This window comes from Bubalus kerabau, chromosome 17, assembly GCF_029407905.1.
Source record: "Bubalus kerabau isolate K-KA32 ecotype Philippines breed swamp buffalo chromosome 17, PCC_UOA_SB_1v2, whole genome shotgun sequence".
Classification (NCBI taxonomy): domain Eukaryota; kingdom Metazoa; phylum Chordata; class Mammalia; order Artiodactyla; family Bovidae; genus Bubalus; species Bubalus kerabau.
In genome coordinates, this window is record NC_073640.1 from 5,525,483 (window position 1) to 5,551,718 (window position 26,236).

Consider the following 26,236-nt stretch of genomic DNA (forward strand, 5'->3'; position numbering starts at 1 on the left):
ACAATTGTTAAGTATATATGCACTGAATACAGGAGCACCTAAATACATAATGGAAATATTAACAGACATAAAAAGAGAGATAAATAGTAATACAATAATAGAAGGGGACAGTAACACTCCACCTTCATCAATGGGCTTGCCAGACTTTCAAATCTTAGACATTCCAGTGGATGTATAGTGGTATCTCATTATTCCCAGTGACTAGAGATATTCATCATCTTTTATGTACTTGTTGGCCATTGATACTTTTTCTTTCATGAAATGTCTATTTGAATCTTTGGCTATTTTAAAAATTAGGTTGAAACAGACATTCATATATTATCAATACAGTGTCAAATAAATTATTTTTCAAATAAAAAAAAAGTCTCAAGTGGTTGCCTCTGGGGAGAGAGACTGGGGTGAGGAAAGGGTGAGGTGGAATTCTGCTGACCATATAAGCTTTATAATGCTGCTGCTGCTGCTGCTGCTGCTGCTGCGTCGCTTCAGTCGTGTCCGACTCTGTGCGACCCCATAGACGGCAGCCCACCAGGCTCCCCCGTCCCCAGGATTCTCCAGGCAAGAACACTGGAGTGGGTTGCCATTTCCTTCTCCAATGCATGAAAGTGGAAAGATTTGACCTTTTAAACATGTCTAGGCATTTCCTTCATTAAAAAAAAAAAAAAAAAAAAAAAAAAAAGGAGGTTTAAAAACTGATTAGGAGCAACTTCTCTCATGGTCCAGTGGTTAAGACTCTGTGCTTCCAAAGCTGGGGGTGCAGGTTCAATCCCTGGTCAGGAAACTAAGATCCCACATGCTGCATGGCACAGCCAAAAAATAAAAAATAAATTTTTAATAAAAAATTTAAAATAACTGATTCAGAAATTAATAATATACACCAAAACCACTGAATTGTACATTGAAATGGGTGAACTGTATGGGTATGTGAATTATAGCTCAATAAAGCTCTTTTTTAAAAAAGTGATTGAGGGAGGGGAGAAAGAGACATAGCAAATTTTCTTCATCTATGCATCCAGTGTGGTACAAGAAAGTGGTATCTGGAGAGAGGGGGTCAGAGGGAAAAGGGAAACTTACTTTCCATGACACGTCCTTATGAGTTACTTAATGTTTGCAATGGTCTTATTTAAAAGTAAATTAAAACATGACTTCAAAATTGATGAATAGAAAACAACTTCATTTTATAAATGGGTCCACAAACCACAAAGTTAATGAAAATACAGCTGAATTTGAGAGGTAGCGATCTAGAGCAACATGAAAGGGAAAGGGGGACCCTGACCATTAAATGCTATAGTACCGGTACAGTGTTAGGGTGATTAGCAAACGCAGGGATGGACTTCATTTGCCAGAATCTTAATTTTGAACCAGAAGACACTACAGCGATTACGTAATTCAATTTCTTCATGATGAAATCCAATTCCTTTATGAGCAAACTGAAGTCCAAGGAGGCCAACCGAATACACATCGGGGGGCTCATAATCAATGGAACCCAGATCCTCCCAAACCTAGGAACCAACTGATTGGACCAGACAGCATCCTTCCGAAGAGTCCACGCATTAAACAGAAAATGGCGATTTCAAGACCACACTGCCAGGGACGAACTAACATCTCAAAGCAATTTTATTGCTCACCTGTTACAGCAGAGATGCAAATAATCCCCGTGAGGACCTCTGAGGTCACTAGGAGAATGGAACTACATCCAATGACTGTAACCCTTACATTAAAGAAGCGCTCTCCAATTTCCCAGAAGCCTCTGGATTTGCAACTTACTCCCGGAAACCGTGGCAGACGAACTCCGCCAGCTCACTTACCCGGAAAGCACTGCATGCTGCCCCACGCAGTCCACGGACATGGCGGTCGCCTGGGAGAGAGAAGAGGCGTTCAGTCCTGCCAGCGAGACCAGCTCAGGTTGGGGAGGACAGGCAGGTAGGCACCTGCGGGTCTTCCTCTTCCCATGGCCCAGGCAGTTCCCTACAGTGGACTCTTTAACCCCCTTCTAGTTCTCAGCCGAATCTCACGTTCATCTTCCACAACAGGGCAGCTGAGATCTATTCCACCAGGGGTACACACAACCAAGCAGGTATTGTCTAAATGGAGGAAACAAGCCCTGGAATTGTCCAAGAATCCAACTAGTTCACAGCAAACTGAGCTACCAAGAGCTCCTTCCGAACACACACACACACACACACAATCCATACCTTTCCAAAGGGCATGGACTTCTCCAAGCTAAATGGCAATTGAATATTTTCAAACACCACTTCTGCTGACTCTACAGTCATATTCTTAAGATGCTCAGTTCCTATTTAATCTGAGATTTCCAGCACATTTTACTGGTTTCCATTTCCCAGGTCTCCCAACTTAGAGGGAGCACCAGCTTTTCAGGAGCCGATGTCCAATTTCCAAAAGACCACACTGAATCAAGGAGATTTGCATGCAGGCTGGAACATGAGAATAATTTTAATCATGGCAGTTACAGCCCTAAATTCTCTTATTTGACAAATTCAAGTCCTGTTGCATTCCCAGGGCATTATGTGAAACAGTCTGTGCTGTTGTTTGCTTATTAAGTGCTCTAAGCTCTTTCCAAGAGATAGTCCAGAGAGAATGCATTTTGAACATCCTGCTACACTCACAAATCACAAATGGTAAACAGAAATTCTCTTCCTCACTTTCATTGGTCTTCTTAATGGGTTTCTCACTCATATACCCCCAAGAAACTTGTATTATTAGGGACAAGATGTCAGAGTGTTTTCATGGAGGCTGAGAAGGGGATTATTACACATTCTTCATTTCACTGGAGTCATGAGCAGAGAAATGCCCAGCTGCAAAGACAGGCTCTGAAATGAAATGCCATTTCCAGAACTCTTCTGGACAATTTATACACTAAGGACATGAAAGAGGGCAAGATGGTACCTGCAACCAGGAGCAGTACCATCTTTATAGAGGGTGTGTGGTAGCAAGAATCCTAGGGTGGCTCCAAGATTCTGGGCCCTTGATATTCACACACATTCTCCCCATTAGTCTAGGTACTAATCTAGTAAAAGCACTTTGAGGTGTATTAAGGTCCCACATCAGTTCACCCTAAGATAAAAGAGACCTGAAACAACCCCAATAACCCAAATGCCCATCAGCTGATGAATGGACAAACATAGCATGGTATACACACACAATGGCATACATGCTACAGTGTGAATGAACCTTGAAAACATTACACTAAGTGAAATAAGTCAGGAAAAAAAGGGCAAATACTGTGTAATTCCACTTATATGAGGTGTCCAGAGAGTACAACAGAGGCAGCCAGGGCCTAGGGGGCTGGGGGTGAGGTGATTCGGTTTAGTGAGTACATAGTTTCCATCTGGGATGATGAAACAGTTATTGGAGGAGCAGACAGAGCTAGAGAGACCCCCACATCAGCCCTTTAAAGGCAGGTCCAGAGGTCAGAGCCGAGGAAGTCGGAGATTTGGAGGGTGAGGGATTTAACATGGAGAAGACTCTGCTGCCGGCTATGAAGATGGGCAGACCACATGGCAGAAGCCGAGAGCGATCCCTAAATAACAACTGGCAAAAATCAGGGACCTCAGTCCCATAACCCCCAGGAACTGAATTCTTCCAACAACCTGAAAGAGCTTGTTAGCAGATTCTTCCCTAAGTCATCTGGGGAGCCCCCAGATGAGGACACAGTAAAGTGATGGCTGGCTTTCAGCCTATGAGACACCAAACAGAGAAAGCAGCCTGGACTTCTGACCTACAGAGTGTGTGTGTGTGCACGTCTGCACACACACATGAGCTCAGTCATGTCCAACGCTTTGTGACTTACAGTACTGTAAGCTAATAAATGGATGCCACTTCAAGCTGCTAAGTTTGTGGTACAGAGACAATAAAGGATGATTCGGTAATAATACCAAAAAAAAAAAAAAAAAGTCGTGTCCTCTGACTCAGTAATTCCACCTCCAGAATTTATTCAAAATACAGCAAAACTTTTATACCCAGAGTTGTTGGATTCATGTTATCTGTAAGTAAATTACAGGTATCTACACAATAGAATATTCTAGAAGCATTAAGGGGTGGCACAGAAAAATGCAGGCGCCCAGCCTACAATTAGAATATCATAACTCACCATATCTCCTCATCAGAATAAGTTATTTTTTAAGAAGTAAAACAAAAAAAACCCCACACCTAACTTACACTTCCCTACCCCTACCCGCCCCCACAAAAAAAGAGGCCAACGTTATATTTGCAGGAGCACATGAAGGAGGGTTATGCTAGGCTGCTCCAAAGGGGGAAATGGAGACAGAGAAGTGCTTTAAGACAGGATGTGAAATAAACTGATGAGAGTAAAAGATGGTATTTATCCAGGACAGGAGTCCCCCGCAAGGCCTCAGCACCCTCAGTTTTCTCGATGGGGAACGGCTAAGAGATGCTAAGTCCGGATGTCAGAGGGTGAGGAGCCCTGGGGCTCTTGTGCAATGCCACAGCAAGAGAGGAAGGGAGCCCCACAACGAGGAGAGAGGACTCCCACCAGCCTGTGAACAGGGCTTGCTGTAAAGTAAGCCGCGCGAGTAAAGGCTTGCACTTTACTTACAGAGGGAAAGTGATATTCCATTCCCTACTATGAACTAAAATTTAAATCGGCTACTCAGCCTGAATAACACTGAAAACAAGTATATGAAAATGTTTAGATGGTAGACATTTTTATGAGATTTTTATTCCTCTAAATGAGCCTACATTCTTGCATTATTTATGTGCGGTATTTTACAATAAAAAGCCCTCCTATCTTTTCAAGGCCCCCTTCCAAGCCTCTTCTCTTTCCACTCCGCTCACAGCCTGGGCATGACATTAAAGGTCGCTTCAGACACGCCTCTCCCTCCCAACCCCATCCCAACACTCCAGCCATCTGCTCCAGGGAATTCCTGTGTAAGAGCTGCTGCTGCTGACAGGAGGACAAAGCAAATTCTTCAGAAGAATTCCAGGTGCTCAAACTCAGGCAAGCACTCTCTCCTCTTTGGCCTCACACCAGCTGCTTCCTCTCTCCCCAGTCTTCACCTGGCTCATTCCTTCCTGTTCTGGCTCTTCTAATTTATTCCGAACCCTCTCTGCTTGAACATTCAGTGCCCTGCCTATGCTCTCACCATACCCGAGGCTCACCTTTATACGGCATTTACTCTGTTTTCGCTTTGGGCTGTGTCACGTGTCATGCGGGATCTTAGCTCCCTGACCAGGGATCAAACCTGGGCCCCCTGCAGTGGAAGCACGGAGTCCTAACCACTGGACTGCCGGGAAGTCCCTATACAGCACTTATCATACTTTACAATAAAGTATCTACTTACTGATAGGTCTCCACCATTACACTGCAATTTCTTGAAGGTAAAAACCAATTTGCTAGCTCAATGCCTGGTCCATGGTATACACTCCATAAATGCTAGCTACTATAGACAATACAGGTCTTATAAAAGCTTATGCTATACAAAAACTTATACATAAGTGTTCGTGGCAGCATTATTCATAATAGCCAAAAAGTGGAAACAAGCCCAATGTCCAACAATTGATGAATGGATAAATAAAATCTGGTACATCTATACAATGGCATGTCACAAAGGCCATATATTGTATAATTCCATTTGTATGAAATCCTCAGAATAGGCAAATCTATACAAACAGAAATTAGATTAGTCGCTGCTGCCTAGAGCTGAGGTATCAGGGTACTAGGGGGCTGATGGCTTAAGGGTACAGGGTTTCTTCACGGGGTGACAAACATGTTCTAAAAATTACTGTGGTCAAAAAAATTTTTTTTTAATTACTGTGGTCAGAGTTACACACTTTGTGAATATACTAGAACCCACTGAATTGTATACATTTTAAACAAGTAAATCGTATGATGTGTGCAAAATATTTCAATAAAACTGTTACCCAAAAAATGTTATTGGTAAAACACTTTCATCTTTTAAAAAATAACAGGTATGAGACTTTATAATAGTCAAATGACACTGAATTTGGAGATGAATTGAAGTACACATCCACTTTGGGTTTACAGTTAAATTTGGGTACAAACACAAGGTTGTGCTAGAAAGTTGATCTCTGGGAAGAATCTGTAACACAGATTCATAGGATTATCTTTCTGCCTTGATTGGATGCGAAGGAAAGCCTCCCTAGAGGCCTCTGCTACCTGCAGAACAAAAGCTAGGGTTGGTTTCTTTGAAGGGACTAGAAAAGAAAGCAGCTCTTCCTCTTTAGACCCCACCTGAATTAGAAAGAGCTGTCCAAAAAACAGAAATGTTTTGCCTGCCATCCTTCTAAATGATGCAAAGTGGAAATATTCAGTCAATGCAAATCAGAGCTAGATCAGTTCCTCTAAGATCAGGATGTCATGTGCCTGAGCACAGACTGTAATGTATGCATTACGAGACTCCATAGAATAATTCCACAAACTGAAACCCACTGATAGAAAAGGATCAGAGCATTTAACATGACAAGATCCGATCACTTTAAATTAGAGCAGACACTGTTGCCAAGCCTGCTTTCAAACCACCCTTGCCTAAGGCTCATGAGAGGTTATCTATCAGAGGTCTGCTTACACCCTGAGCACAAAGAGCCTTTCTTGGGAAGTCTCCCTCTTTATTTATTATTTCTTCAGTTCAGTTCAGTTCAGTCGCTCAGTCGTGTCCGACTCTTTGCGACCCCATGAATTGCAGCACGCCAGGCCTCCCTGTCCATCACCAACTCCCGGAGGAACTGGAGTATAATTGCTTTACAACGTTGTGCTGTGTGAGCCGCCACTCCACAACAAAGTGAATCAGCTATTATGTATGTGCGTGTGGGCTAGGTCGCTTCAGTCCTGTCCGACTCTTTGCAACCTTATGGACGGTAGCCCGCCAGGCTCCTCTGTCCATGAATTCTCCAGGCAAGAATACTGGAGTGGGCTGCCATGCCCTCCTGCAGGGGATCTTCTCAACCCACCCATGGAACTCGAATCTCCTGCACTGCAGGCGGATTCTTTACCCAATGAGACACCTGGGAAGCCCCAGCTATATGTACACATATATACGGGGGAAGAAAATGGCAACCTATTCCAGTATTCTTGCCTGAAGAATTCCTTGGACAGAGGAGCCTGGTGGGCTGCTGTCCATGGGGTCGCACAGAGTTGGACACGACTGAAGCAACTTAGCAGCAGCAGCATACATATATATCTTCTCTCTCTTGGACTTCCTCCCACCACCACCCCCATCCCACCCATCTAAGTCATCACAAAGCACTAAGCTGAGCTCCTTGTGCTTTACCGCAGTTCCCACTAGCTATCTATTTTACCCATTAGTGTACATAAGTTAATTTCCAATCTCCCAATTCATCCCACCCTCCCCTTCCCCTGTGTCCCCACGTCCACTCGACATCTGTGTCTCTATTCCTGCCCTCAACGCAGATGTATCTACCAATTTTCAAGACTCCACATATATGCATTAATGTACAATGTTTGTTTTTCTCTGCCTTAGTTCACTCTGTATGAGACTCTAGGTCCACCCAAGTCTCTACACATGACCCAACTGCATTCCTTTTCATGGCTGAGTAATATTCCGTTGTATAGATGTGCCACGAATTCTCTACCCCTCCATCTGTTGTTGGACACTTAGGTTGTTGAAGTCAAGTCTCTCCCTTGAAAATGAGAACATCCTCACTTCCCCACAAACTCAAATGGTACAAACTGGTTTCACAAGGAAAGTCACCTGAACTTTCTGAGTCTCAGGCTCCTCATCTGTAAAATAAGAAGAGAGATGAGATGACTCCCAAAGGTCCTCTCAGTTCCATGAGTCTGGCCAAGATTGCTGCTTCCTCAGGCAACTTTTCTAACATCAACATTGTAATGAACATGCATCAAGCATTTAATGGACACTGATCCCTGCTAAGGGCTCTGCATAATTATCTCATTTAATCCACATGGAACTCGGTAGTTGGAGAAAAGAGTTACCAGCAAGCATGAGACTGCTAACCTTACAAAGGCTGGCTTACAAGGCTGACTCCTGACTGGTATCTCGGACCTGAGGCGGCGGGGTTGGGGTTGGGGGTGGGAGGGTCCCATATTCCCTAATTGATAAGAAGAGCTTGCTGTGTCTAAACTGTACGTACAAACAACATGGTTTATGCAGAGCCACTGTTGAGCTTCAGGGATTGCAGAATTTTGATCTGTGCTAGCCAGAAGGTTCCTACATGACCAGCTCCAAAGAAAAACCTTGGCCACTGTGTCCCAAGGGAGCTTCCCTGGTAGACATCATTACATGGGTGTCAAAATTCGATGCTGGAGGATTAAGCATGTCCTGAGCGACCCCATGGGAAGATGACTCAAAAGCTCATGCCCAGTTTCCTCCAGGCTTCACTCTTCTTCCCCGAGATGTTGCTTTGTGTCTTTTGCTCCGATAAATCATAATTGCAAATACAAGTGTGAATCCTCCCAGTGAAACTTGGGACTGTTCTGGGGAATTCTGGACACAGGTAGGTACTGTTAACACAGTTTAGTGAATGAAGAAATTGAAGCCTAGAAAGGAAATAAGTTGCCTAAGATCACACGACAAATAAGTGGCCTAACCTGGATCCTAACACCAAGCCTCTAGCTCCAAACCCTCTCTGCTCTATGCTCTTCCCTCTTCACTCACAGCATTTTAAAACTATTTATTTATTTATTTTTGGCTGGGCTAGGTCTTCACTGCTGCATGCGGGCTTTCTCCAGTTGCAGTGAGCGGGGACTCCTCTCAGCTGCGGTGCTCAGTCTTCTCATCATGGTAGCTTCTCTTGCGGCAGAGCACAGGCTCTAGGGCGGGCTTCAGTAGTCACCGCACACAGGCTCAGCAGTTGTGACTTGCAGGCTCTGGAGCACAGGCTCAATAGTTGTTGCACACAGGCTTAGCTGCTCCACAACATGTGGAATCTTCCCGGACCACAGATCGAACCCATGTCCCCTGCACTGGCAGGCAGACTCTTATCCACTGCATTTTTGTATCAAGTTTTCTAGAAAACAACCTGCAGCCTTCACATCATAATAGTCACTTCCACCAAAACTAGTCCTACCATTTCCCTCCATCCCTGTAGTTCTCAAAAAGTAAATCTAGAAAGTGAAAGTGAAGTCGCTCAGTCGTGTCCGACTCTTTGTGACCCCACAGACTTAGACTATAGTCTACCAAGCTCCTCCGTCCATGGGATTTTCCAGGCAAGAATACTGGAGTGGGTTGCCATTTCCTTCTCCAGGGGATCTTCCCAACCCAGGGATTGATCCCGGGTCTCCCGCCTTGTAGGCAGACGCTTTATTGTCTGAGCCACGAGGGAAGTCCCCTAGAATCTAGAAAAGCAGGGATCAAAGCTGGATTGCTCAACATCAATGTATTGACTATAAATTATTTGTAATTTTCTCCTTAGCTAATGAATTTGCTGAGTTCTTTTTTGTTTTTTTTTTTAGAGCAAAAACCAGTCCTCAAGTCTTCATCTGTCTGCTGCTGCTGCTACTAAGTCACTTCAGTCATGTCCGACTCTGTGTGACCCCATAGACGGCAGCCCACCAGGCTCCCCCGTCCCTGGGATTCTCCAGGCAAGAACACTGGAGTGGGTTGCCATTTCCTTCTCCAGTGCAGGAAAGTGAAAAGTGAAAGTGAAGTCGCTCAGTCGTGTCTGACTCTTTGCGACCCCATGGACTGCAGCCTACCAGGCTCCTCCATCCATGGGATTTTCCAGGCAAGAGTATTGGAGTGGGGTGCCATTGCCTTCTCCATCATCTGTCTAGAACAGTTTTAATAATGCTGAGACTAATAAGTCATCCACCACCAGGGGCAGCAGAGAGCATGCTTTCTCCTGAGATGCCTCCTCAATTTCAAAGTAGCAAGAAAAGAAAAAAATGAAAAATTATGAAGAAAATCTGTATGAACCTAGGATATGGATTTTTCTTAAGAAGACCGAAAAGGTACAATCCATAAATTCAATTGCACTAAGCTTAAACTTCTGTGTACCTAAAAATACTATTAGAACAATGAAAAGGCAAGCCACAACCGGGAAGAACATATTTGCAACTTATGTAACTAAATACAGGATTAGAATTCAGAAAAATTTTTACAATCTATGAGAAAGAGACAACTCAATTTTTAAAAAGGGGTATAAGACATAAGCAAGCATTTGACAGGGAAAAAAATGTGAAAAGATATTCATCTTCACTGTAATCAGGGAAATATAAATTAAGCCCCCAAATAATGGGCCATTTCATATGCACTAGATAAGTGAAAATCAGATGTAGAGATGAAAGCATGATGTGGGTGGGGATTTTTTGCTTGTTTTGTTCTCTGATTATCAGTCCATTCAAGCTGCTATAACAAAACACCATAGACAGCAAATTTTTTTTTTTTTAAGATGCTGCTGGGCCTTCGTTGTTTTGCACAGGCTTTCTCTGTTTGTGGTGCTAGGGCTTCTCACTGCAGTGGCTTCTCTGGCCCGAGGGCACGCTGGCTTCAGTGGTTGTGGTGCACAGGCTTAGTTGCTCCAAGGCACATGGAATCTTCAGGGACCGGTGATTGAATCACATCCCCTGGGCAGGCAGATTCTTATCCACTGCACCACCAGGAAAGTTCAAAAGGGTGAATTTTTATTGAACATTAAGTGTACCTTAATAAACCCGTACTTCTTTAAAATCACTTTGTGTGGAGGGTGGACTGGAAGGGGGCAAGAAGCTGGGGTGCAGAGAAAGTTTGAGCATTTTGCAAATGCCCAAGCGGAGACATTAAGGAGACAACTTCTATGAGTCTGCCCTTCTTATCTTCATCACAAAAGTCATGCTCTGAGGTATTTTTGTACTTAACTGTTGAATTAAGAGATCCTTACCTGCACAGTCCACCAACTCCCCCTCTTTGAGAGTAGAAACTAATCTCCATCTTCCTAATTCCCTGAACTGCACCTTCCCATACCAGAGCCACTAGCCACAAGTGGCTATTTAATGGCAATTAATTAAAATCTAATTAAATTTAAAAATATATCTCAAAAAAAAAAATTTGATATCTCTGTCACACTGCTGCTGCTAAGTCGCTTCAGTCATGTCCAACTCTGTGCAACCCCGTAGATGGCAGCCCACCAAGCTCCCCCGTCCCTGGGATTCTCCAGGCAAGAACACTGGAGTGAGTTGCCATTTCCTTCTCCAGTGCATGAAAGTGAAAAGTGAAAGTGAAGTCGCTCAGTCGGGTCCAACTCTTAGTGACCCCATGGACTGCAGCCTACCGGGCTTCTCCGTCCATGGGATTCTCCAAGCAAGAGAACTGGAGTGGGGTGCCATTGCCTTCTAGACCCATTTAAATTGTTGAAAAGCCATATGTCCATCATCTCAGAAAGTTCTAGTGGATAGTGTTGCTCTAGAAAACTATCACCAAGTTTTCTTAGTGTTCATACTCATTGATCTCATTGATTCTAGCGACCACTTCAGAGTGGATGCCAAGCAGCACAGGTTCCTCACTAGTAATCAGTGAAAGTAACATCTGTTTTATAAAGTAAACAACACATATAAAATGTAAAAACAGTTTCACCTTTCAGACTAGGGTTTTTCTCTGAAAAAATCTAAAAGCTTTCCATTTTTTAAAGTTAATTATTTGTTTGGCTGCATCCAGTCTCAGTTGCCACATGCTCACTCTCCACTGGCTTTGGGTTGTGGCACGCAGCTTTAGTTACCCCATGACATGTGGGATCCCAGTTCCCAGACCAGGGATTGAACCCATGTCCCCTGAATTATAAGGCAGATTCTTAACCAGTGGACCACCAGTAAAGTCCTTAAGAGCTTTAGATCTTTTTAATGATTTTTTAAAGTGGTGGGATGTTTGGAAAAGTTTATTGTTCTGCTCTTCAGAAAAGCGATATGAAGAGTTTTAACTTTTTCTTTTCTACATTAATGAAATAGTTAATAAAATGGGTCCCAGTAGGTCCCTATCCCTCCCAAAGACCACCAAAATCAATCACAAAACCATGCTAACTCACACTAAGACACACCTTTCCAAATGAACAGAAAAATCAAATAGAAAAACAGAAACTCCCACAAGGCAGTTAGATTACTCAGTTTACTTTGTTCTCTGACTATGACAACTGCTGTTTAGGTTTAATTATTCGATACAACTTCATAGCATCTTAATATCTGTGTCAGCACCCTCTCTGCAGGTCTTTCCAATTACATCTCTGCAGAGAAGTAGGGGTGAGACTACCTGGGTTTCTGTGAAAATTAAAGGGTTTGCAGATTAGTAGCTTCCAAATTAGCAGGCTCAGAGGTAGGACACATGACTCTGTTCTTAGTCCCCAGCGAAAGCAATTAACAAGAAGGGTAACAGGAATAGGGTTCTTTTTCCCTGGGAGTCTGGCACCTTCTTTCCTTCCAGAGACATCATGCTGACAGTGCAAAGTGCTTTTAGGATCCTTTAATCCAAATTGGTTGCTCAAATTCCCCACGGTCGCTGTGTATCAAGGGCACCGCAGAGCAAACTGGTGGGAGGTTCTCCACTCCTTCATCTTCATGGCAAAAGAAGGAGTGGGTTTTAGAAAGAAGGAACCACATCATCCCCTTATCATAAATCCAGATTCCCCTTCAGTAAAGATCACCTCGGCACCAAGACAGTGCCTGGCACAGCATGCACCTGGCAGAAGTTTAGTAAACCTTTATTGAACAAGTGAGTGCATGAAAGCCAGGCACAGAGAAGGTATTCAATAAATATGTGTGCGATGAATGAAGAGAAACACCAAGACAGTGTCCTAGGTGCTGGGGCGGGGGGGCATGATATTTCTCGTGGAATGACTGTATGATAGACTCATACAGTATGAGGCAGGGTGGTGTGATGAGCCCAACAAGGCCCTGTGCTCAAATCCCAGTGGGATCACTTAATGAGAGGCCGTGGCCAAGTCACTTGGAATCAGCCAAATGGGGAACAGCTTCCCCAATGGGAAAAAAAAAGGAGTAATATCTACTTACCTTGCATGATTTTTCATGCATTATTAAAACAAAATGTAGATAAATCACTTAGCACAAGGCCCAACATATGGAAGGAATGAAATAGAAAGCTGGTAAAAATTTCTAGTAAGTAGGAGCTTTCCTTTAGGTTCACCATGTGTCCAGCACTGTGCCACACATTCTAAATGTATGACCTCATAAAATTCTAAAACCAACCCTACGAGGTAGGCACGATTCGTACCTCTTACAGGTAAGAAAACATGAGCAGTGGGTGAGGACAGGCTAAGAGCTGAGGCGGGATTCGAACCCAGGTTAATACATGCAGTGCATACTCCTATTCGCTGTACGATATTTTCCACTATTCTAGAATCAGTGAACACTTAGAAGCTTAGACGCTGAAACAGGCACTTTGCATGCAGTTTTGTTGTTGTTGTTTTTAATCGAATCCACTCCAAAGTCCCGTGAGGCTGGGAAATCCATGCATCTGAGGCTCAGAGAAGTTCTGTGACAAGCCCAAAATCACCAGGGGCGGGGACTGCAAACACCCCCTCGCTCACCACCCTGGTCCTGGGAAGCCTCCGCTCAGCGCTCACAAACCCGCAATCTCTGCACTTAGATGTCCCCAGGCAGACCCCACTCCTTGTATCCACGAGGGGAACCCCGAAACCTCGCCAGTGGCAGCCCTAACCACCCCCATCGGTCATCCAAGCTCCCCTCGCCCGCTCGGGTCTGACAGCTCCTGGCCACCCTCTTGCCTCCTAACCAGCCGGGCTGGGGGTCGCCCCGACGCCCCCGAGACAGACCCGGCCGCGTGGGGGAGGGGAACCAGGAAGGGCGCATGCTCGGAAGGCCCCACTGGCCCCCAGCTCACCTGGGAATCGCGGAATTCCACCACCACGTTCTCGCTGCTCCATCGCGCCGCCATCGCCCGCGCCCAGCCGCGGGGGCCACAGGACTACGCGCTCCCACCCCCTGCACTCGCGTTCCCGGGCTCAGTAAGCTACACTCAGCCTTCAGGTCCGCCCTGCCACGCCCCGCCCGTCTGGCCACACGCCATTGGCTCACACACCACTGGGTACGCCCCCTCTTCTCGGTTCCTCCAATTGCGATACCGTGCCGGCCCCGAGACGGGCACGCCCCCTCTTCCGTCACTCGGCTCGAGCCACCCTAGCTTCTCGGGGCGGTGAAGACATGCCCCCCCCTGCCGCAAGCTCTGCCGGGAGTTGTAGTCCAAGGTTGAGCCGCAACTAGGGCAGAGCTTGTAGGTTAGGATTTGGCGCAGGGGAGGGAGATATTCTCCTCTGGCCGGGGTCCTTGGCAAGGCCCAGGCCGTGGATAACCAAAGCTGGACATTCAGTTCAGTTCAGTTCAGTCGCTCAGTCGTGTCCAACTCTTTGCGACCCCATGAATCGCAGCACGTCAGGCCTCCCTGTCCATCACCAACTCCCGAAGTTTACCCAAACTTATGTCCATCGAGTTGGTGATGCCATCCAGCCATTTCATCCTCTGTCGTCCCCTTTTTCTCCTGCCCCCAATCCCTCCCAGCATCAGAGTCTTTTCAAATGAGACAACTCTTCGCATGAGGTGGCCAAAGTATTGGAGTTTCAGCTTCAGCATCAGTCCTTCCAATGAATACCCAGGACTGAATCCTTTAGGGTGGACTGGTTGGATCTCCTTGCAGTCCAAGCGACTCTCAAGAGTCTGCTCCAACACCACAGTTCAAAAGCATCAATTCTTCGGCGCTCAGCCTTCTTCACAGTCCAACTCTCACATCCATACATGACCACAGGAAAAACCACAGCCTTGACTAGATGGACCTTGGTTGACAAAATGATGTCTCTGCTTTTTAATATGCTGTCTAGGTTGGTCATAACTTTCCTTCCAAGGAGTAAGCGTCTTTTAATTTCATGGCTGCAGTCACCGTCTGCACTGATTTTTGAGCCCGGAAAAATAAAGTCTGACACTGTTTCCACTGTTTCCCCATCTATTTCCCATGAAGTGATGGCACCTGATGCCATGATCTTCGTTTTCTGAATGTTGAGCTTTAAGCCAACTTTTTCACTCTCCACTTTCACTTTCATCAAGAGGCTCTTCACTTTCTGCCATAAGGGTGGTGTCATCTGCATATCTGAGGTTATTGATATTTCTCACTGCGATCATTAGTGCAGACCAGTGGTTACCAGACCCAGCTGCAGGGAAAGACTGAAGGAACAGGGGAAGGGGGTGACAAAGGATGAGATGGTTGGGAGGCATCATCAACACGAAGGACATGAGTTTGAGCAAACTGAGAGATAATGAAATTCAGGGAAGCCTGGCGTGCTGCCGTCCATGGGGTCGCAGAGTCCAAAGAGAGGCACACAACTTAGCCACTGAATAGCAACAATGGTTACTTCTTCCCCAGAGGCCTGCCACAAAGGCATTGAAAAGCGCCAACATACAAGTCGTTTCTGGAGTGGGTAGCTGTTGCCTTCTGCAGGAAATCTTCCAAACCCAGGGACTGAACCCAGGTCTCCCGCACTGAAGGCAGATTCTTTACCCTTTTAGCCACCAGGGAAGCCCATACAGTACAGCAGTGCCTGCCAAAGTATCCAAGGACGGACGGGGAGTGTGCTTCTGAAGGCAAAACAATTTTCATAGTGATCGTAAGAAGTTATTTGTCTTTTCTACTGTGTTTCACCAGTGTACAGTAGAGTTTTCCAGAGGGTACATGATACATATTTGTAACACACTGAACGAAGCAGATGTGAAAATACAGAGGTTTTCTATTAAGCAATCTTGATTCCAGCTTGTGCTTCCTCCAGCCCAGCATTTCTCATGATGTACTCTGCATATAAGTTAAATAAGCACAGTGACAATATACAGCCCTGACGTACTCCTTTTCCTATTTGGAACCAGTCTGTTGTTCCATGTCCAGTTCTAACTGTTGCTTCCTGACCTGCATACAGATTTCTCAAGAGGCAGGTCAGGTAGTCTGGTATTCCCATCTCTTTCAGAATTTTCCACAGTTTATTGTGATCCACACAGTCAAAGGCTTTGGCATAGTCAATAAAGTAGAAATAGATGTTTTTCTGGAACTCTCTTGCTTTTTCCATGATCCAGTGGATGTTGGCAATTTGATCTCTGGTTCCTGTGCCTTTTCTAAAACCAGCTTGAACATCTGGAAGTTCGTGGTTCACATATTGTTGAAGCCTGGCTTGGAGAATTTTGAGCATTACTTTGCTAGCATGAGATGAGTGCAATTGTGTGGTAGTTTGAGCATTCTTTGGCATTGCCTTTCTTTGGGACAATTTCTCTATAGAAGGAAGAAATTCATTTGATTGTGGTAAGGAGTTAAGCAAGCATAGGACCTGGAATATAGTGAATACTCAAGTGTAAGCTATCATTATTGTTGTTAAAATTATAGCTATTTCTACATTCAAGTTGTGACATGAATAGAGATGAGAAGGCTTCCTTTCCCTCTTGGAGTGTGGATTTAATGGGAAGATGGACTTGTCAGTTGGTTAGGAAGACCAACTCATGCCTGGAAACTGCTCAGTGTGGGCAAACAGGGACACAACAGTATACACTTAGCAGAACTGTGTTTTATGAAACTAATGTGCCAGAAGAAAGCAGCTTAAATGGGAGACCTGACATAACATCCCTAAGACAGTAACATTTGAGCTTTACGGTATAATTTTACAATTTTTGATAGAGTCCTCTAGGGAAGGAATGATGCTAAAGCTGAAACTCCAGTACTTTGGCCACCTCATGAGAAGAGTTGAGTTATTGGAAAAGACTCTGATGCTGGGAGGGATTGGGGGCAGAAGGAGAAGGGGACGACAGAGGATGAGATGGCTGGATGGCATCACTGACTCAATGGATGTGAGTCTGAGTGAACTCCGGGAGTTGGTGATGGACAGGGAGGCCTGGCGTGCTGCGATTCATGGGGTCGCAAAGAGTCGGACACGACTGAACGACTGATCTGATCTGATCAGCATTATAAAGTGTGAAGAGCAGGATGTGTTCCAAAGACATAAAACAGTTCCCCAATTAACACACACGATACTGTGGCTTCTTCCTTTCTTTCAATATACACATCAATTTGTAACTCAATATTTATTTGTTTACTGAATAGTTTCAAGCTTTCGAAGGACAGGGACCAGGTCTGTTTTGTTCAGCCTTGCATGGTGACAGCAAGTACATGGCACTCCATGAATACTGGTCCAATGAATAAAGGCAAAAAGTGTATGTCATGCCCCCCAGTGCTGTCTACATCAAAAGGATGTCTTCTATGAAAGCAAAAACAGTTCCTAAAACAATTCAAGGTCCTTACTTGTAATTCCTTACACCCAGAAAGTAACACAGAATCACCAATAGTGGTCCCTAAAATCCCTTGCTTTCTTTCTCGTTCACCTATCAGACATACTCACCCAACCCAGTCCTTAAACATCTCCTCCAGCCCTGGCCTCCAAACTCCTGCACTGGACTTTCTTCCTACCTTACAGTTTGTTCCCAATTCTCCATCAAAAAAGCTAAAGACTGCTCTGGAAAGAAGGGTATCAGCTCAAAGAGCCAGGAAGGGGGAAAACTGCAAGCCAGAGTCAAGGGCAGGAGATTGAAAGATAACCCAGGAATGGGTTCCCATTCTCTAGGGAATCTTCCCAACCAGGGGTCAAACCCGTATCTCCTGCTTGGCAGGCGGTTTCTTTACCACTGAGCCACCATCTGAGAAGCCCTAGGATGTAGTTGCCCATTACTCAGTCATGTCCCACTCTTTGTGACCCCACGGACTGCAGCATGCCAGGCCTCCCTGTCTTTCACCATCTCCTAGCAGCTGCTCAAACTTATGTCCATTGAGTCAGTGATGCCATCCAACTGAAACCATTTATCAGGGTTTGGGACTCAGACCCATGTGGCCAGGACTCAAAGCCAGCCAAAACCCAGTTTGGGACTTAAACCCACATGGCTGGGACTCAAATCCAGCCAAAACCCACAGTACCTGGTCTCAGGACCTAATGAAGCTCAGGTTCTTGATGTCTCATCACAGAAAGAATTCAGTGAAAGATTTACAAAGTGACAGGTAAGAAGTGGATTTATTCAGATACAGAGAGAAGCACACTCCACAGAGCATGGGCCATCACAGACAGAGGGTGAGTGCCATGAAATGTGACATGGTTAGTTTTTATAGGCTGGGTAATTTCATATGCTAATGAGTGGGAGGATTATTCAAACTATTTTGGGGAATGGGTGGAGATTTCCAGGATTTGGGCCACCGCCCACTCTTTGGTCTTTTAACAGTGCCATGGAACTGTCATGGCACCTCTGGGTGCATCATTTCACTTGCTGATTCAGGATTAAGATCTAGTCTTGTCTGCCATCTTGGTCCCATTTGATTCTAATCTGTTTATGTTGTGTCCTTGGGCTATGTCTTTCTTTCAAAAGTTGTGCCCTGCCCCTTTTCTTCCTGTTACATTCACCCCTCAGAGATTTTACTCCCATAATCTTACGGGAAAAAGAAGGGCAAAGTTCCATCATCTGTAATTGCCTGGAGGCTGAAAAGGGGCCTTGACCCTGCCTATCAGGGAGTGAAACTCTCTGGATACCTGATCTAGGGGCCCCAGGGGCAGGGCAGTTCCTTGTTTTAGTCCACTTGGGCTGAAATCCCTACATAGCCAGTGTCTGGATGTAGAACTGTTGTAACTGGTTCCTTAGTCTTCCTATGTATCTTTTTGATGATGAAGCATTTTTGTATCAGCACCAGTGTAAAGAAATATCTATAAATGACAAAAAAAACCTCAAAAGACATGGTCAAACATCTGATTACAGTGTACAATAAACTTTGGTTACAATAACCAGAATTAGAAATGATCACATTTAACATAACATACCAAATAACCCTAGTTAAATACTTCTCTTTGAGATACCTCAGGAGCCCAAAGTTAGTTTTTAGTCAGGTAAGATCACAAGTCACTGGAAGACAATACTTATCCCCTAACCTAAAGATTTTTTCCCTAAAGATCTCAAAAGCAAATATAAATCACTTACAGGCTAAGAAACTCATCTCAATTTGTTTGTCAAAAGTAGCATTTGAAAAAATAAAAAAAAGTAGCATTTGAAGAATACTTCAGAGAAACAAACCAAATCCAGTCTTGTCTCAGCCTATTCCTTACAAAATCCATTTACCCAACTAAATTGAATCCAATCTTAGAAAATCATGATCATGTGTAACTCTTTGCCTATATTAATCACACCAAAATGCTTAAACCACTTTCAATACCAGATATCAGTTTTGTTTTGAACATTTTTCAGATAACATGAGCCTGAAACTCATTCTGGCCAGATTATTTTGTATTTTTGAGTATTTATATGAGTATTTAATTTTCTTTAAGTTGAGCTTGTTTATGAATTTTTGGAAATATCACACATCTATAACACATATAGACACATATGAACACACAAACACAGAGACCTCATAGGACCTGTTCCAGAATTTCAGCCGAGATCTTGAGAACCCAAACAATTTTTCCAAAATAACTCCTAAATCCAGGAGAGGTTCAATATCATTTTGTATATAATGATGTAGTTTTAAAGATGGGATTATCTTCTTAATTAAGTTCTTTGTTACTCCTTTTCTGTCCATGTGGGAAAAGTCTCTACCCATCCAATGAATGTGTCTACCTTTACCAATAAATATTTGTATCCTCTGGACTTGGGCTTCTGAGTAAAATCAGTTTGCCAGTTTTCCAGGTTTTCTTGGTGTTGAATGGATCTAAATAATGGAGGAGGGCGTGACATTGTTCTAGGATTATTTTATAAACAAGTGTCACATGATTTGGTAATCTAGGCCACCACCCTTTTCATTCCTTTACCCACAAACAATCTTTACAGTAAATTCTAAAGAGCTTTCCAAAGAGCTTCATATCCATAGCAGGTAGTTTCATATAAAGCCTTGATTTCTTTCCATTGCTGAGCTTGTGAAATCATCATCTTTTCATCTAACATATACCATCCCTTTAGACTTATTAACCCCCTATTTTTAGCCCAGTTTTCTTCCTTGGTGCTCAGACAGTGAAGCGTCTACCTGCAATGCAGGAGACCCAGGTTCTATCCCTGGGTTGGGAAGACCCCCTGGAGAAGGAAATGGCAACCCATTCTAGTACTCTTGCCTGGATGGAAGAGCCTGGTGGGCTATAGTCCATGGGGTCGAAAAGAGTCAGACACGACCAAGCAACTTCACTTTCACTTGGTTTAGCAAGGCTGTGGCATTTCCTCTATCAAGCCTAGGACTTTTAAAACTGCCTGTGTTTTTATCTGTTGGTACATAAGCTGCTTTGTTTGCTTCGTGGTCAGCTCAGTGATTTCCTTTTCCAATTTCAGGGAATCTGAGACTGATGTCCTCTCCAGTGAACAGACATTTCTTGAGGATCTTGTGTAGTAACCACTGGCTGGACTCTTTGGCCAGATCTGGAACCTCGATATTCTGCATTCCAGGGCCTATTAAGGCTTCTATCTCAACTTCAGATTCAATCTGTCCCTTTCTGTTTTTTGTTAAAATCATTTGGCGATGAGGGTGGTCCCTTTGCCCCTCCAGAAACAGAGTGGCCCCTAACTTAGTTAATAAATCTCTTCCCATTAAAGGGATGGGGCAATCAGGCACAAACAGAAACAAATGTAAGAACAACTGACCATTAGCATTTCCCAAAATGAGTTCTAGGAAAGTGTGCCCCTGTTTCTCCCCTAACAACCCCATTACATATTCCTTATGATTGCTAAGGTTTCCAATCCTTTGGGTTAAGACTGAGAAGGTTGCACAAGTGTCTATAAGAAATTCTACCAAGCGGCCAGCCACATCAATGATCACCCGAGGCTGGACATTGGTTATGTAGACAGTGTCTCTAGGCAGAGCCACTTTTGGCTTTGGGCCCCATTGGGTCTTCTGATTGCAAAACCATCAATGGCTGAGGGGCCCTGTCCCTCTCTGGCATCTATGGAATTCCCTCTGCCAACGCCCTGGCTGTTTACAAAGGACACCTTGACCACAGGCCTTCCTCCAGTGCCTTTTGTCCACACAGGGTACACTGGCCTTGTAGGGGTACCCATGGGCCTTGTGGTCTGCCAGAACCAGATTGGCCCAGAAAGGGCAGCCTCCTAATTGGTTGTCTCTGAGCAGACAAAGCCATTGCAATCATTTGGGTCTCTTGCATATTTCTCTGGGTGTGTTCAGCCTTTTTGGCCATATCAGTATTGTTGAAAACTGAATAAGCCAATTGGAGCAAATCGTTCACTGGAGTCTGAGGGCCAGCAGTTGCTCTCTGAATTTTGTACCTATGTCTGGGGCAGACTGGACTACGAAATGTGTAGCCAAGAGGGCCTGTCCATCAGGGGACAGGAGAAATCTACATTTGTGTACTTGCTAAAAGTGAAAAGAAAGTGAAAGTTAGTCACACATTCGTGTCCTACTCTTTGCGATCCCATGGACTATAGCCCACCAGGCTTCTCCGTCCATAGAATTCTCCAGGGAAGAGTACTGGAGTGGGTTGCCATTTCCTTCTCCAGGGGATCTTCCTGACCCAGGAAGATCAAACCCGGATCTCCTGCATTGGAGGTGGATTCTTTACCATCTGAGCTACTAGGGAAGCCCCATACTGCCTAAAAGCCTCCACTAATCTCCTTTGGAAGACTGCAGGATTTTCATCCTGTCCCTGTTGGAGCTCTTTCACCTTTTCATAATTAACAGGTTTTACTGTAATTTCCTTCATCAGTTCAGTTCAGTTCAGTTCAGTCGCTCAGTCGTGTCCGACTCTTTGCAACCCCATGAATCGCAGCACGCCAGGCCTCCCTGTCCGTCACCAACTCCCGGAGTTCAGTCAGACTCACGTCCATCGAGTCAGTGATGTCATCCAGCCATCTCATCCTCTGTCATCCCCTTCTCCTCCTGCCCCCAATCCCTCCCAGCATCAGAGTCTTCCAATGAGTCAACTCTTTGCATGAGGTGGCCAAAGTACTGGAGTTTCAGCTTTAGCATCATTCCTTCCAAAGAAATCCCAGGGCTGATCTCCTTCAGAATGGGCTGGTTGGCTCTCCTTGCAGTCCAAGGGACTCTCAAGAGTCTTCTCCAACACCACAGTTCAAAAGCATCAATTCTTCGGCACTCAGCCTTCTTCACAGTCCAACTCTCACATCCATACATGACCACAGGAAAAACCATAGCCTTGATTAAACGAACCTTTGTTGGCAAAGTAATATGTCTGCTTTTGACTATGCTATCTAGGTTGGTCATAACTTTCCTTCCAAGGAGTAAGCATCTTTTAATTTCATGGCTGCAGTTACCATCTGCAGTGACTTTGGAGCCCAGAAAAATAAAGTCTGACACTGTTTCCACTGTTTCTCCATCTATTTCCCATGAAGTGATGGGACCGGATGCCATAATCTTCATTTTCTGAATGTTGAGCTTTAAGCCAACTTTTTCACTCTCCTCTTTTTTTTTTCCCTCATACCATCTCTATCAGTAGAGTTCAGCTTGTGATTCCATTGCCGGTTTGCCTCAGGGACAGCTTCATTCCCCCCAAGGTGCACTGCATGCCTCGGGCTGCCAGTATTACACACTGCTTTTTCTTGATGCAGCAATGGGATAGTAAAATCTGTAAGTCCTCCCAGATGAGAGTCAGGTAAATTGTTTTGTAAAACCTTAAGGATCCTCAGGAAAAACTTCTGGACTTGTTCTCTGTCAAACTTAGATCAGACTTTGAGAAAGGTACAGAGACTCTTATTGTTCCTCAGTTTCCATCAGGAACTTCTCTCAGAGGCAAAACTGTAGGGGCAGTTGGTTGGTAACCTGTATCATTGACTGTGCTAGCTGAGCTAAGGATGGGCCCCTTGGGTAACTCAAGGTACAAAGAAAGGGTTCCTGAATATGAGTGGGGCCTCTTTTCATCCCTAGATGTGTCTTCCCCTGAGTCAGTGGTTCCTCCCAGGAGGCCAGGAGCAGCTCTGGCTCCTCCTTGCAGAGGATTTAACCTTTGGATGGCCCCATAGGGTAGATCAGTGAAAATGTCTTTTGTGTCCTTACTGGAATTATCCCTCTGAGCTACTCACACCTTAAGTCCTTTGTGGGGTCTCATTGTCTAAATACAAGGCCATGAAGATTTGAACATATAGAAGTTCACTCCATTTAAATTTCCTTCTACAGTATAAATCTAGCTGCAATATAGTATCATAACACTGGGACTCACTTAGTGGCCAATTTTCTTGGCTTCCTAGCTCATATTGTGGCCAATCGTGATTACAAAACCTAACAAGTTTCTTTGGTTTTAATCCCAGTTGTCCAAATCTTTCCCAATCCTGGAGGATAAGACCCAGGGGGGTATTGGTTGGGACTGATGCCTCCAGACCCATTTCAGACCCAAACCAGAGATGATGTCTCTAACTCCTGTTCTATTCAAAATTTTACCCTTAAGTCGGAATCCACCACACAATTTGGTCAAGATTTGCACTTAGGATTTTAGATGCTATCCCTTCCAAGGGAGTCTCCCAACCGGTTGTTAGTGCCCAGAAGTTGTCACAAAGAAACGGCACGAAGACTTCCCCAAAGGTGTTGATGATGAGCTGGAGGTTGTTTATAAGTTGGGAATAAAGGGTCAACACTTGTAAGGGTTAGAGGGAGGGAATAAAAGCAATCCTCTGGGGTTAACAGAAAAAACAGAGCAGAAATCAGCAAGAAGAAAAAAATGTAGGAGAAAAACCTCAGAGTCAAAGAAAGCAATTCTGTCTTGGACCTGCTGTTGGACATGTATAAGCATACAGGACTGACCTGCCAGTCACAAATAAGCAGACAACAGCAAAGCGTTTTCCTCAGTATATACCTGGCTCACAGTGTCCCAGGGACCTCTTCGGACCAAGACCTAACTCTAAATCTTTTCTTACCTTATCACTGGCCCATCTGGGTCACCAGCTGAAACTGTTTACCTCAGATTGGTACTCAAACCCACATGGCTGGGACTTGAACCCAGCCCAAACCCAGTTTGAGACTTAAACCCATGTGGCTGGGACTCAAACCCAACCAAAACCCACAGTATCTGGTCCTGGTTTCAGGATCTAATGAAGCTCAAGTTGTTGATGTCTCATCACAGAAAGAATTCAGTGAGTGACAAAGTGATAGGTAAGAAGTGGATTTATTCAGATACAGAGAGAAGCACACTCCACAGACAGAATGTGGGCCATCGCAGAGGGTGAATGTGGCCATGAAATTTGGTGTGGTTAGTTTTTATAGGCTGGGTAATTTCATATGCTAAAGAGTGAGAGGATTATTCCAACTATTTTGGGGAAGGGGTGGAGATTTCCAAAGAAAGGCAATACCAAAGAATGTTCAAACTACCAGCAGATGACACCACCCTTATGGCAGAAAGTGAAGAAGAGCCTCTTGATGAAAGTGAAAGAGGAGAGTGAAAAAGTTGGCTTAAAACTCAACATTCAGAAAATAAAGATCATGGCATCTGGTCCCAGCACTTAATGGCAAATAGATGGGGAGACAGTGGAAACAATGACAGACTTTATTTTGGGGGGCTCCAAAATCACTGCAGATGATGACTGCAGCCATGAAATTAAAAGATGCTTGCTCCTTGGAAGAAAAGCTATGATCTACCTAGACAGCATATTACAAAGCAGAGACGTTACTTTACCAACAAAGGTCATCTAGTCAGAGCTATGGTTTTTCAAGTAGTCACGTAGGATGTGAGAGTTGGACTATAGACAAAGCTGAGCGCCAAAGAATTGATGCTTTTGAACTGTGGTGTTGGAGAAGACTCTTGAGAGTCCCTTGGACTGCAAGGAGATCCAACCAGTCAATCCTAAAGGAAATCAGTCCTGAATATTCATTGGAAGGACTGATGCTGAAGCTGAAACTCCAATACTTTGGCCACCTGATGAACTGACTCATTTGAAAAGACCCTGATGCTGGGAAATATTGAAGGCGGGAGGAGAAGACAGAGGATGAGATGGTTGGGTAGCATCACCGACGCAATGGACATGATTTTGAGTAGGCTCTGGGAGTTGGTGATGGACAGGGAAGCCTGGCATGGTCCGTGGGGTTTCAAAGAGTTGGATATGACTGAGCGACTAAACTGACTGAAATGGAGATTTCCAGGATTTGGGCCACTGCTGACTCTTTGGTCTTTAAACAGTGCCATGGAACTGTCATGGCACCTCTGGGTGTGTCATTTCACTTGCTGATTCAGGATTAAGGTCTAGTCTTGTCTGCCATCTTGGTCCCATTTGATTCTAATCGGTTTAGGTTGTGTCCTTAGGCTATGTCATCCTTTCAGACGTTCTGCCCTGTCCCTTTCCCTCCTGATACACAACCATCTAACCCTTTGTTGTCCCTTTCTCCTCCTGCCTTCAATCTTTCCCAGCATCAGTGTCTTTTCTAATTGGTTGGCTCTTCCCATCAGGTAGCCAAAGTATTGAAGCCTTAGTTTCAGCATCAATACTTCCAATGAATATTCAGGGTTGATTTCCTTTAGGATTGACTGGCTTGATCTCCTTACTGTCCAAGGGACTCTCAAGAGTCTTCTCCAACACCACAGTTCAAAAGCATCAATTCTTCCATGCTCAGCCTTCTTTATGGTCCAACTTTCACACCCATAACATGACTGCTGGAAAAACCAAAGGTTTGACTATACAGACCTTTTTGGCAGTTATGTCTCTAATTTTTAATATACTTTCTAGGTTTGTCATAGCTTTTCTTCCAAGGAGCATATATCTTTTAATTTCATGGCTGCAGTCACCATCTGCTGTGATTTTGAAGCCCAAGAAAATAAAATCTGTCACTGCTTCCATTTTTTCCACTTCTATTTGCCATGAATTGATGCCATGATCTTTGTTTTTTGAATGTTGAGTTTTAAGCTAGCTTTATCACTCTTCCTCTTTCACTTTCATCAAGAAGCTCTTTATTTCCTCTTCGCTTTCTTCCATAAGGGTGGTGTCATCTTACTGATATTTCTCCTAGCAATTTTGATTCCAGCTTGTGCTTCATCCAGCCGGGCATTTCACATGATGTACTGGGCATATAAGTTAAGTAAGCAGAATGACAATATACAGCTTTGACATACTCCTTTCCCAATTTGGAACTAGTCCGTTGTTCCCTGTCTGGTTCTAACTGTTTTTTCTTGATCTGCATACAGATTTCTCAGGAGGCTTGTAAGGTGGTCTGGTACTCCCACCTCTTTTAGAATTTTCAACAGTTTAGAAATTTCAATTGTGATCCACAGAGTCAAAAGCTTTATCATAGTCAATGAAGCAGAAGTAGATGTCCACTGAACGAGTGATTAGCAA

At 44.3% G+C, this 26,236-nt stretch overlaps 1 protein-coding gene across 1 annotated transcript in view; it reads right to left on the reverse strand.

The window, feature by feature from the left end:
- The window catches only part of WDR59 (WD repeat domain 59), an 80,621-nt gene extending 66,661 nt beyond the window's left edge, over positions 1–13,960 (reverse strand). Inside the window, exons 1-2 of the mRNA XM_055554348.1 lie at positions 13,800–13,960; positions 1,806–1,855 (exon numbers count right to left, since the gene is read on the reverse strand). Of these exons, the coding sequence (XP_055410323.1) occupies positions 1,806–1,855; positions 13,800–13,853 (104 nt within the window). The 5' untranslated portion in view covers positions 13,854–13,960. The remainder of the gene's footprint in view (positions 1–1,805; positions 1,856–13,799) is intronic.
- Positions 13,961–26,236: the final 12,276 nt, after the last annotated feature.